General features: G+C 45.8%; 1 protein-coding gene across 3 annotated transcripts in view; it reads left to right on the top strand.

The window, feature by feature from the left end:
* Window positions 1-10,881, top strand: part of PRR14L (proline rich 14 like) — a 56,837-nt gene extending 45,956 nt beyond the window's left edge. For 2 of the 3 annotated variants that reach the window (XM_082667785.1, XM_082667787.1), the window contains 2 exons: window positions 5,346-5,417; window positions 6,641-7,112. In XM_082667785.1, coding sequence (XP_082523911.1) covers window positions 5,346-5,417; window positions 6,641-6,920 — 352 coding nt within the window. In that variant the 3' untranslated portion in view covers window positions 6,921-7,112. Of the gene's footprint in view, window positions 1-5,345; window positions 5,418-6,640 lie in introns of all 3 variants that reach the window. The other variant, XM_082667784.1, reaches the window with a different exon arrangement.
* Window positions 10,882-13,448: the final 2,567 nt, after the last annotated feature.

The following is a 13,448-nucleotide window of genomic DNA, read 5'->3' as shown; positions in this document are numbered from 1 at the left end:
GCTTGTTCAGTAAACACTACAAACTACCAACTACTGTTGAAAGAAATTAAAGATCTGAATAAATGGAAAGACATCCATTCATAGATTGGGCTACTTAATGCTGTCAAGAAGTTAGTACTACCCAAGGCAACCTACAGCTTACTGCAATCGTATTATAAAATGTCGACTACCTTTTTTTGCAGAAATTGACAAGCTGATCCTAAAAATCCTGAAAATACAAGTGGCCCAGAATAGGCAAAACAACTTTGAAAAAGAGGAACAAAGTGGAAGACTCACACTAACCCATTTCAAAACTTACTACATGCACAGTTAAAAATAATTGAGGGCTTCCCTGGTGGCGCAGCAGCTGAGAGTCCGCCTGCCGATTCAGGGGACACGGGTTCGTGCCCCGGTCCGGGAAGATCCTACATGCCACGGAGCGGCTAGGCCCGTGAGCCATTGCCGCTGAGCCTGTGCATCCGGAGCCTGTGCTCCGCAGCGGGAGAGGCCACAACAGTGAGAGGTCTGCGTACCGCAAAAACTAAAATATAAATAATAATAATAATTGAAATTGTTTTGTATATTTTACCACAGTAAAAAAAAAAAAAAACACAAACTTAGTACAAAGCTTCAGTAATCAAAACAGTGTGGTGATGTGTAAGGATTGACATAAAACCAACGGAGGGGACTTCCCTGGTGGCGCAGTGGTTAAGAATCTGCCTACCAATGCAGGGGACACAGGTTCGAGCCCTGGTCCAGGAAGATCCCCCATGCCGCTGAGCAACTAAGCCCATGCACCACAACTACTAAGCCTTCACTCTAGAGCCCGAGAGCCACAGCTGCTGAGCCCGCGTGCCACAACTACTGAAGCCCGCGTGCCTAGAGCCCATGCTCCACAACAAGAGAGGCCCACGCACTGCAACGAAGCCTGCGCGCAGCAACGAATACCCAACGCAGCCAAAAATAAACTAAATAAAATAAATTTATTTTTAAAAAATGGAATAGGGAATTCCCTGACGCTCCAGTGGTTAGGGTCTCCATGCTTTCACTGCCGAGGGCCCGGGTTCAATCCCTGTTTGGGAAACTAAGATCCCATAAGCCAAGCCATGTGGTGTAGCCAAAAAAATAAAAAGTAAACCAATGGAATGGAAGCGTTTGGTGGTTTCTTATAAAACTAATCATACTCATACCATACGATCCAGCAATGATTCTTGGTATTAACCAAATGAGTTGAAAACTTATATTCATATAAAAACCTGCACAGAAATATTTACAGCAGGTTAATTCATAATTGCTAGAATTTGCAAGCAACCAAGATGTCCTTCAGTAGGTGAATGGATACTAAATCATGGTACATCCAGACAATGGAATATTATTCAATGCTAAAAAGAAATGAGCTCTTAAGCCATGAAGAGGACATGGAGAAACCTTACTGAAATACTACTAAGTGAAAAGCCAGTCTGAATAAGCTACATACTGTATGATTCCAGCTATGTGACATTCTGGAAAAAGGCAAAACTATGGACACTGTCAATGAATCAATAGTTGCCATGGAATAGGGAGGAGGGAAGGAGGAATAGGTGAGTACAGTAATTTTTAGGGCAGTGAAAATGATTCTGAATGATACTGTAATAGTAGATACATGTCATCATACATTTCTCCAAACCCACAGAATGTGCAACACTAAGAGTGAACCCTAATGTAAACCATCGACTGTGGGTGATTATGATGTGTCATTGCAGGTTCATCAGTTGTGACAAATGTTCCACTCTGGTGCAGGCTGTTGATAATAGGGGTTGCTGTGCTTAGTAGGGGAGTTGCAGGGGCTTCCAGGCAGGGTGTTTATGAGAACTCTGTCCACTCAGTTTTGCTATGAACAAAAACTGCTCTAAATAAGTCTTTTTTGTTTTGTTTTGTTTTTTTATGATAACAGATAACCCACAGAATCAGAAAAAGTGTTTGCAAGTCATATATCTGATAGGGCTCTAGTATGCACAATATATAAAGACTTCTTACAACTCAACAACAAAGTGACAGCAATGCAATTTTTTAAAGTAGGCAAAGATTCTGAACAGGCATTTCTCCAAAGAAGATGCAGACGAATGGCCAAAAAATTTTGCTCAGCATCATTAGTCATTAGGGAACTGCAAATCAAAACCACAAGATGGCTCTCACCACTAGGATGGCAGTAATTTTTTTACAAATAAAAACAACAAAATAAGTGTTTGCATTGAGGATGGGTAGAAATTGGAACCTTCATACATTGCTTGTGGGAATCTAAAATAGTGTAGCCACTGTGGGAAATAGTTTGGCAGTTCCTCAGAATGTTAGAGTTACTATATCACTACTTCTAGGTATATGTCCAAGGGGAATTGAAAACATGTTCACACAGAATCTTGTACATGAATGTTCATAGCAATATTCTTCATAACAGCTAAAAAGTAAAAACAATCCAAATGTCCATCAGTTGATGAATAGATTAAGAAAAGGTGGTCTATCCATAGAATGTTAAAATGAAGTACTGAGACATGGTACACCATGAATGAACCGTGGAAACAGTGTGCTAAGTGAGAGAAGACCGACTCCAAAGAGCACATACTGTATGATTCCATTTGTATGAAGTGTCCAGAATAGGCAGAACCATAGGGGCAGAAAGTAGATACGTGGTTGCCAGGTGCTGGGGTAGGAGAGGGTGGGTGTGACTGCTCGTTGGTCCAGGGTTTCTTCTGTGGGTTGTGAAAATGTTCTGGAATTAGTGGTGATGAATCACATTGTGCCTCTACGGAAATCCACTGAACCGTAACTTTAAAGGGTGAATTTTAGGACCACCATCACCTGGCTGTGAGGAGAGCCTATAGGTGCTCCAGCACAGGATCGGGGGCGCTGCACCCACTGACCACCAGGCCCCGCCACATCCTTCCAGGAGCCAGATCTGCCACGGCATGAGCACAGCAATGTGCTTTGGGGGTCACAGTGGCATGGTCCTCACAGGAGACCCCTGGGACCAGGGCTTGACCCCCGAGCGAGCCCCTCAGAGCCTCAGTTTTGTCAATACTAGAATAGCACAGCCTTGCTTCAGAATTGTGTCAAGATGCTTCTTTACCAAGGGGAAATCAAGTCGTAAAAACAGATCAAGAGGCGGAGGGAGCAAGGAACCACCAGACAGAAGATGCTCGAGCGTAGACTCTTGCCAGAGCCACTCTGGGCAAAGTGGCATCTGCACAGGAAGTGTCTACTTTTGAGGACATCTACACAGCCCACCACCTCCAGTGAGTGAAGCCCCTCTGAGGAAGGCAAAGCTTGTTGAGAGCCTAGGAATCCCAGAAGCTGAACTTGGCGCTTCAGCAGTCACCTCAGCTCAGAAACTGGACATGGGTGCACACTACCCTGATTTGCTCGTCAGAATGACTGTCAGAAGCCTAATCTTTCACTTTCCAACTACCCATCCGACATCCTTAATCTAATGTAGCTATTGCTGTCGTTAAGAAGCAAAGTAACAGTTGTTTGTTGGAAATCCCTGTGAAAAATCGTATCCATGCTATTATTTATGTATTTTTTCCACAAGTATGTTCTTTGCTGAATTGGAATTGAACCAAACTGAACCTCAATTAAGATTTTCAAAAAGCCGGGAAGAAACTAAAGCACAATGCTGAAAAGTTTATTGCTGTGCTGTTCAGTCACTCCTTAACTTATCTGAAAAAGGTTTAAAGCACAGAAACTTTATAATAATTTGCTCTTTTGTAATAAAGGTATTGTGCTGTCTGAAAATAAGTTTCTACTAAGAGTGGTGGCCTGAAGGTTGAAGGTATTATCTTCTACATAGTACCAAAAACTAAGAGTGAACAAACAGATTGAGCACACTCATAAAAATAAATAATAGGGTGGCTTCCCTGGTGGCGCAGTGGTTGAGAGTCCACCTGCCGATGCAGGGGACACGGGTTCGTGCCCCGGTCCGGGAAGATCCCACATGCCGCGGAGCAGTTAGGCCCGTGAGCCATGGCCGCTGAGCCTGCGCGGCCGGAGCCTGTGCTCCGTAACGGGAGAGGCCACGACAGTGAGAGGCCTGTGCACTGCAAAATAAATAAATAAATGAATGAATGAATAAATTGGTGAATTTTATGATATGTGAACCAGGGCTCCTTGAAGACTGGCTACAGGTCTAGGGCAGGAAATGCATGAGTATAGACTGTCTTGTGCCAGAAAGTGATGAGCTCTCAAGAGGCGACTGGGGTCATGTTGGAGAGACACAGGAACCAGTTTGAAGAGACTCTCAACTGCCACAGATGAGACTGTCTGAGCATCAAAAGGAATAATAACTGCAGTAGATTGAAGCACATGAGATATGTTTCAGTCCAATAGTTCATAATGAATGAGTTCACAACTCTGGCTGTATTTGGATGATAATAGGGAAACAATTCATTGTTTTGTAAACTGGTAAATAAAGGGAAAGAACCAAGCATACAACCCACTTTTCCTGTGCAAACGGTACGTCAGGGTTACCAAAGCATGGATGAGCATGAAGTTTTCTTTAGATGGAAGAATTCTCCCAGAAGAATGATAGACTGTCACCATGTACAATCCTAAAGAACTAATAAATATATTCAATGTTTATCAGTGGCTGGCTGCTAATACACAAAAAGGGTGACAGCTGGGTATCACGTCCCTCGTGATGGACACCTAGAAGTCTATCAGAAAACCCAGAACACCTAAATCTGATCATACCTCTCTATTTAATTACCAGTCCATAGGAAATACCTGTAGTATTTTCCATATGTTTGGGTCAGAGGCGCATGTTAAATGACATCAGTGGGATGTAATCAAGAAAATCTAGACTGGGGAAGCCACAGACTAAATGACCTGATTTCTTACACAAAAATTTACAAAATAAAAAGGCAAAATAGGACACTACTAACATAAATTGGGACAGTATTGATCAGACTTAGAGGTTCCAGGGATTTTGTGTTGTTTGAGAGAAGGGTTTATAAGTTAAATATGCTCATTAAAATTTTTGCCAACCACTAAAAGAACAGAATATGTATAAATTTCAAGCCAGGAGAGGAGAATATAAAAAGAGCAGTCAATTAAGCAGAAGAAACATTGAAAAAGTAGGACGAGAAGAAGCTGTAAACTAAGATAATAGGTACAAATCCAGTTATATCCCTCCAAGTAAGTATAACTAGACCAAATCTCACAAAGTTGAAGATTGATGCCCTGGAAAAGAAGATCCCTTACTCATTGTTCTCATGAGACACATCTAGGACTCGTCTTTTACTCTTGGAAAGTAAAAGAATGGAAAACATAGAGTTGGGAAACCAATCTTGTCTCTCTTACGAGACCATGAAGAATTTATTTTTTTCTCTTTTCAGGTTAAAGAAAAAGGAGTTTAGTTTAGAAGAAATATATACCAACAAGAATTATAAATCTCCTCCTGCAAACAGGTAAGTACCTATGAGCAGGAAATAATAGATTGGGGGGCTTCCGAAATGATCGATGTAAATCTCCAATCCTTGTGCTTTGGAAGGGGTTTTATGTTCAGTTCTTCCAATACCGGCGTCTTGAAAATAACTAGAATTGGTATTTTTAGTTCCCAGCACTTGAATTGGGGTCAGTGGTAGGATGGGAAAGAGATGTGTGTCAGGTTAGGTAGTCTCCTTTTCGTTTGTACTTGGTTTTTAGCAAATATGCCGGCTGTCTTCAGGACCAATAAGCACTGATCTTCAGATGTGACTCCAAACCCAAGTACAGAAGGCATTTCACTTGGCTACCTTTGCGTCTAAATCAGTTCAAGTCATTGAACATTTATTAAATTCCTGTAGCGTCCAGGATGTAGCAGGAGAGTTTTATCCTAGAGATAAAACTCTGAGGCATTGATATAAGACTATTCATTACAGCATTGCTAAATAATAGGAAAGGATTGGAAACAACTTAAAATATCCATTAATAGCGTTCTCATTAAATTATAGTCCATCCTTGTAATGGGATACACTGCATAGCCATTTAAAAGAATGAATCAGATACCTGTGTACCCAGCTGGGGCAATCTTAAACGTTATTGATAGGTCAGAGTGGCACAATGCATAGGCCAGTGCATGTAGTTTGCTGCCATTTGAGTAAAGAAGAAACCATAGATGCTGTGGGTCAGCAAACTACAGGCCGGGTCCAACCAGCAACCCGTTTTCTTTCTTTCTTTTTTTCCAGCCCTGTGAGCTAAGAATGGTTTTTATTCTTTTAAAGGGTTGTTTAAAAAACAAAAAAGAATATATAGCAGAGACTTGTGTGCCTCGTTAATTTTAAGATGTTTACTACCTGGCCCTTTACCCAAAAGGGCTGACCTCTGATGATACATGCTTACCTATGCACATCTGTACGTTGAGTGACTTTGGGAGGATACACAAAACACTGTTGCTGCTGTTGCCGGGGTGGGGAGTGGGGGGGGGGGTTCATCTTACTTTTATTCTTTACCCTCCTGTCCAGTTTAAATTTCTTCACTATGTTGCTTGTACTACATATTCATAGATATATGTGTTTTGTCATCAAAAAATAGCTGCAGACCAGAGGAAAGAGCTGTCAGGAGCAGTTAGCCTTTAGCGCCCATTGACTGGGAGGGTTGGTGGCCCCCAGGGTGAGCATGTTGGTGATTCTGTTTTGTGCTCCACCCTTAGGTGTTTAGAGACCATCTTTGAGGAACCTAAGGAACGGAATGGTACGCTCATCTCAATCAGCCAACAGAAGAGGAAGCGAGTTCTGGAGTTTCAGGATTTCACAGTCCCACGAAAGAGGAGGGCTCGCGGTAAGGTCAAGGTGGCAGGCAGCTTTACCCGGGCCCAGAAGGCGGCGCTGCAGAGTCAAGAGCTGGATGCTCTGTTGATACAGAAACTGATGGAACTGGAGACCTTCTTTGCCAAGGAAGAGGAGGAGCAGGAGCGGTCATCCGGTTGTTGAGAAGCGATTCAGGTGGGGGGGTCTCAACTTTAGACTTTCCCGGCCTCCTTGGAAGAGGTTGCCTAATTTTGCCCTACTGCCCAAACCACTCAAAATGCAGACTATGGATTTTTACCTATTTCAAGGTGCAGCCTTTTTAGGAACTGGTGAAAGAGGGTCCTCTAACTTGTACTGCTGAGTATAGAACCTCAGGAACGCTCCCTTTCTCCTGGAAATGGTCCTGAATGATGTCGGCCTCCTCCCCACACTCTCTGCCATCCACGGAGGAGGACACCACATACCTTCAGTAACACTAGGTTTCCAAGGACTCACAGCATTTGCACGTCCATGTGAAAGTTCCGCGTTGTTTACGGTGGTGCTAGACCAAGGTTATTTAGACATGTGGCCTAGGGAGGGGGACCTGGCGTCCTGTCCCATGTCTCACCGGCTCATTTCAGTAGTTGAGGAAAGATGAGCTGCTGTGTTTTCTAATCCTTTGAGCCCATCTGTCCAGAACCAGGTTGTGTGTGTGTGAGTGAGTGTGAGTGTGTGTGTGTGTGTGTGTGTGTGTGTGTGTGTGTGTGTGGCTTTTCCCCATCATTTTCTCCCCTCTGTGACTGTGGGTCACTAGTGCCAGAGGAGCCCGTCCAGGCCCCATTCGAAGTAAGTTGCACTTTTTAATGTGGTAGTGTTGATTATTTTCATTTGTTTTATTTCCCTTTTTTTGTTTTAATTATTGCTGCATGTTTGGAGCCTTTAAATGTGATTTTAAAGCAGTTTTTTAAGACATCAAGGAGAAAGACAGTACACGTCTTCAGAACACATGACAGGCATTTGACCTGGTTTGTCGGTGTGTGGTGTGGGGCGGCCGAGAGCCGTTTTCCCGTTGACGTGTTCAGGCAGCCCCTTCCCCGCCTCCAGCTCCTAGTGCGACTCATTTCTCATCTGGGTTCTCATTCTTGCTTAAGTAGTTGTATTTATTTTAATGACGGAAGTAAGAGCAGGTCTCTCCCCCAGTCATTTAAAAAGTTGGAAGCTTGGGTGTGGTCTTAGTGGGTTTCATCTGAAGTGGTGGTCCATGACAGAGGCATCCACGATGGCTCAGGTGGTGATTAAGCCAACCCAGAGCGTTTGCAGCTGCCAGAGCAGCCCGCTCCCTAGTGGGGAGGAGGACAGTCTGGGGTCACGAAGTTCCATGGCCAGCCCTCTTGGAGGGCAGCTCACTGTACTTTGGGCTCCTGCGTCAGACCTACTGTAAGTTTGGTAGAATGCCAGACAAAGGTCTCTGGGTTTCTCCGTTTCTGCCTGCAGCAGTCTGTGGGCAGAGGACCAGAAGCGTGCTGTGTGAGGCCACAAGCCCGGAAGTTTCATTCCTTTCCCACTTAAGGCCTATGTGCCCTTGCCTTGCTTCCCCTCCTCCCCTTCCCTTGTGTTTTATCTTTTCTCTCTCTCTCTCTCTCTCTCTCAAAACAAGAGTGCAGAGAATTAACATTCCTTGGCTGGTGAGTGGGATGCTAAGCCCAGCCTCAGGACATTGGTCACCTCTCCCATCCTCCCAGGAGCCACTGCCGTGGAGCAGCGCCAATGGGAACTGTCAAAGCTCCAGAGACATTTTCGAGTCAGTCTGTGAGAGGAGTGAGTGGTGCCGTCCTGGATCATGTCTCCTGGGTCCCTTTGGTTTCCCTGTCTGTCAGGGGATGGGAGGATGGGGTGGGGGTGGGGGTTTCTATGTGCCTTTCCTTTGCAGGTTGACAGTCTGTGCCACACTGGAGCAGAAAAACTGACAGTGCGAGAAAAACGAAGTGCCACGTCTGTCTTGTAGGTCCAATGCCTCAGACAGAGCATTTCGTAAGTGAAATACACACCTGGTGATCCATGGAGGCTTCTAAGGCCACAGCCACGTAGCATTAGAGAGGAGCCTGGCTTCCGCACCAGCTCTGAACAGTGCAAACCAGATGCTGCCATCGTGCATTCGCTTTGCCCAGACTGTGTAGACACGACCTGTGTTTCCCCTCAGTACCTCTCCCTTCCTGGGACAGGGTCCTTAGACACAAATGCTTCTCTCTGTCTTTTTGCTTAAGGGAGTGAGATGAATTTGTGCCCTTGTACAAACGTTTTTAGGAATTTCCTGCTGCACAGCTTGCAAACTCCCAGCAAATCTACAGAGCCCTGTTTGCCAGCTCCATTGCCAGTGTAGATGGGTCTGCAACGTGGCAAGCGTGGCAGACTGAAGTTGACGTGGGTGCAGCTGTGGCATCACCAACATTACGGAGATACAATTTCAAGTTTGCCCGTTGCAGGAGTGGCACTTGTCAGGGCCAGGAGCAATGATTTGGAACATTGGCGTTTGGAATGGGGGCTTGGGGGAAGTGGAGACCTGGGTTCCTTCCTTGTCCTGGGAACATAGGAAAAAGCTCCGCTGAGGCCAGCCCTCTCCTTGTAATTCTTGGCGTGCATCTGGCCAAGGCCCTTCCTCATTCCAAAGTTAAGAAGGGGCCCCCACTGCAAACTTGAAATTGCGTACCTGAAGTTGCCACATCGTGTTCTAGCCGTGCTCAGCCATACCTGTCTTAACATCCATTTTTACCATTGGCCTAGCCAGCTGCAGTGCTGTCTGTGGTCCTCGGAGCCAGCCACCTGCCCATAGCTACAGGAGGTCTGGTTCTGGGGTGGGACTTGGTACAGTTTCTGAGTATGGGGACTTACCACCCAAAGACACTTAGTGTTTTTAATATGGGAAAGAGGAGAAATCTCAGGTCCAATCAGGGTTCTGCACGTCAGCTTTTCACTGAAACTTTCAACTATAGTGTTTTCCATCTGTCAGTTTATAGCTATATTTGCCCCCCCACCTTCCCCCTCCTCTTTTCTTTTGGTTTCATTTCTCTATTACTTTAAATGTACCTCATCACCTGTTCAAGTAGATTATGTCCACTTTTTTTTACTGACCTTATTCTAAGAGCTACAGCTGAGGGAGGTACAGTGGAGAGACATACAGCGTTTGCCTTACTCGGAGTCTGAAGAGCTCAGAAACTCATGCTGTGAATCCTGAAACAGCGCTCCTCCAAGAGCTGTGAAAAACATGATGCTTTGTCACAACTTTGCCTGAAAGAGTCTTTTGCGCGAGTGCCAGAGCCAACCTGAGGTAGATTCCAGATCCCACCCTCTGGGCATGATCCTACCCCTGTGGCTGGTTCCCTGTCTGCCAGGCTAAGGGCTGCACAGAGTGCAGGACTGGGGCTGCCGGTCCAAGGCTTGGTGCGGCCTGATGGAATGCAGAGCCAGTGCTCCGTCTCCAGGCTGGGATTTCATCTCATAATCAATGTACATCAAGATCCGCGAAAGACAAACTTTTAGACGGTGGTACTTTTCTCCCATTCCCTGGGGGCAGAGTATGCAGTTGGTGCTTTCTTTAATTCCCTTGTGTTTTGTTTCTGTAAGCTTCCCTCACCCCGGTATCATGGAAAGGACCTCTGAAACACCACATCATGGGTGGCTGTATCCAAAGTCTTTAAGTAGTTGGCCAGAGGTGCGGAGTATCCTTTCCTGGATTCATGCGAGGGAAGGGCTCCTTGCCACGACTGAACTTCCTGTATAAAAAGCTGGCCCGGAAGAAGGCTTGATTTACTGAAATCAAAGTTTAGTACTATTATCTAGCCACAAATTGATCAGCAAAGGCTATTTATTTTTATTGTGAAGTGAGGGCCCCCACATAGCCTGCCATCTAGCACAGCACTCTCTCAGATTGGATGTTTGTTCATTGTGTGTCTCCACGAGCCCCTCTCTGGTGCTGAATCGGATTTTAATTCTTGGCAAGAGGCCTCAGCATCATTTCCTTGGGCTGGTCTAGGCCAGTAAATAGCTGCCTGAAGTGTTTGTATATTATCATGGTCAATAGTTCAGTGACATTTGTACATTTTTGGTAACATTGGCATACATGATGCCCCTGCAGTTCCTTTTCTGTTTGGTAGTTTGTGACTCTAAAATTCCCACTGTTATGTGTGTTAATTTATGAAAATAAAAAGGAATTTTTTTTGGAAAACCTTTCAAATAACTCTCAAGGCTGTTACTTTATTCTTATGGCTTCATAATAAGTTAAAATTCTACCTGTAATATCATGAGGTTGCTGTTGTTGGTTTTTAATAAAACATTCCAAAGTTATATATATAATCCCAGAAGCATTTTCTCTTCCAAAGTGGTCACCATTTTCTGAGGACGGCGCTGTGCTCAGAACATGTGTAGAGCTCCACCTCTGGGTGGCCTTCCAAGACTGTCGTGGAGCTTTTAAAATTTACTCAGGTGGCAGATCATCTCTTGGGAGGGACTTTAGTATTTGGAAATGCCAAGACTCACTCAAATGAGTCACACCCAATTAAGTTAGGTAGGGATGCCGAGCCAGTATTCTAGGTGTGATTTTTGAATAGTGTTTATTTTCTCGCATGGCTGAGAAATGAAAAAGCAATAATAAATTCAGGTCAATGGGGCTTCCCTGCTGGCGCAGTGGTTAAGAATCCGCCTGCCAATGCAGGGGACACGGGTTCGAGCCCTGGTCCGGGAAGATCACACATGCCGTGGAGCAACTGGGCCCGTGTGCCACACTACTGAACCTGCGCTCTAGAGCCCGTGAGCCACAGCTACTGAAGCCCACATTCCTAGAGGCTGTGCTCCACAACAAGAGAAGCCACCGCAGTGAGAAGCCCGCGCACTGAAACAGAGTAGCCCCTGCTCACCGCAACTAGAGAAAGCCTGTGTTCAGCAACAGACCCAACGCAGCCAAAAATAAATAAGAAAAATTCAGGTCAAAATGTCAAATATTAGCAACATATCTGGAATAAGAGCTTAGCTTGCTAAGGAGGCTACTTGGGAGAGTATAAATATGGCGGAGCACATTCATTTACTTTTTTTTTTTGCGGTACGCGGGCCTCTTACTGTTGTGGCCTCTTCCGTTGCGGAGCACAGGCTCCGGACGCACAGGCTCAGCGGCCATGGCTCACGGGCCCAGCTACTCCGCGGCATGTGGGATCTTCCCGGACCAGGGCACGAACACGTGTCCCCTGCATCGGCAGGTGGACTCTCAACCACTGCGCCACCAGGGAAGCCCCATTCATTTACTTTTTAAAAGGTCTTAAAAAAAATAAAAAGGTCTTGCCTTTTAGCTCATATCCTTCCCAGCTGTACATGAGGTTAGGTTGCGAGTCCTCTGATTCTCAACTCTTTGTTTAACCAGTGGAAACTGGTGAAAGAATGACTGAAAATAAGGCTGTTTAACACCACGCCTACGTGTTCCAGAAAGAAGCGAGATTCCTGAGGATGTTCTTCCTCTGTCCAGAGGGAAAGCAGTGCCCAATGTGCCTTCCTGGCCTTCTTCCAATTCTTGGATTTCTACAGTCAAGACCTCTCTCTGTCCTCCTGCCTGGCAGTTGTGTTTCTGCTGCTTAGGTTTCACAATTACCTGGATAAGAATCCTCTCTGCAATTTTTCTTGCTTTAGAAGGAAGAGGCCAGTGATCACCTACGGCCCTGTCATTCCTTTAGCACCCCCATCACAGAATCTTAGCCTTGGTAGGGCCTCCTGAGAGTAAGAGGTTCAAACCGATGGGAGAATCCTCCACCGTGTCCTGCCCTCTTCACATGGTGGAGACCTCATTTCTTCAGTTCCTTCTGTGACTTCTCTTGAGAAGTGTTCTAGAAAACTCCCAATACTTCAAGCAACTTTCAGGGTCACCGGTGAGTCTTTCTAACATCCTTCTCAAACTTACAGAGTCTTCTCCCTCCTTGCCGTCAGCTGGTGCTTCTGCTTCCGCGTTTTCCTGAGGTGGAAGCCGTTTGTATAGGACTTCCATGCGGACCCTTTTTGCAGTTCCTTGGCCAGCGCCGGCATGGTCCTCCCTGATATGTTCACCCAGCGCTCTCTGTGCCCGGAGGGCTCTTCTCCCACACGGCCACATGGTTCCCGCAGGCACTGTTCAGATCTCTGCCTTCCCAGATCACTCTTCCTAAAAGTGTATCTCCCCCCACCCCACATCCTCCTTCTGATGCTTTCTTTTTCTTTTTCCTTTTTTTTCAGGCCGCCCCTGCAGCCTGTGGGATCTTAGTTCCCCGACCAGGGGTCAAACCCGTGCGCCCTGCATTGGGAGCATGGAGTCTTAACCAATGGACCATCAGGGAACTCCCCGACGCTTTATTTTTGAGGCTCCTCTCTGGTCCCTCCTGTGACCCCTCAGGCACCTAAAACAGTGCCTGGTATAAATCGTAGGGGCTCAGTAAACACTTGATGGGTGAATGAATGGCCGCCTTCATTAACAGACCCTGTTGCTTGACAGAACGGCCGAGGTCCTCTTCCTCCTGCCGATTCTGAGTATTTGAAGACCTCGTAATTCCCCTCCCTTCAATTACTCTTCAAAGGACCAGTCGCAGGTGAACCGGGAGCTTTTCTGGTGCAGCCACACCCACTGCTGACCTCGCGCCGTCTGATTGGCTGTAGCTCACAGGCTGGGCGGGGCCAGTCGAGGAGTTACCACCTCCTGTGAGATCTACCTGGAAGGTAGGTTCA

The sequence above is a fragment of the Grampus griseus genome (assembly GCF_964374135.1).
Source record: "Grampus griseus genome assembly, chromosome: 12".
Taxonomy (NCBI): Eukaryota; Metazoa; Chordata; class Mammalia; order Artiodactyla; family Delphinidae; genus Grampus; species Grampus griseus.
The sequence above is the reverse complement of the archived record's forward strand: the minus strand, read 5'-3'. Positions and strand labels throughout refer to the sequence as shown.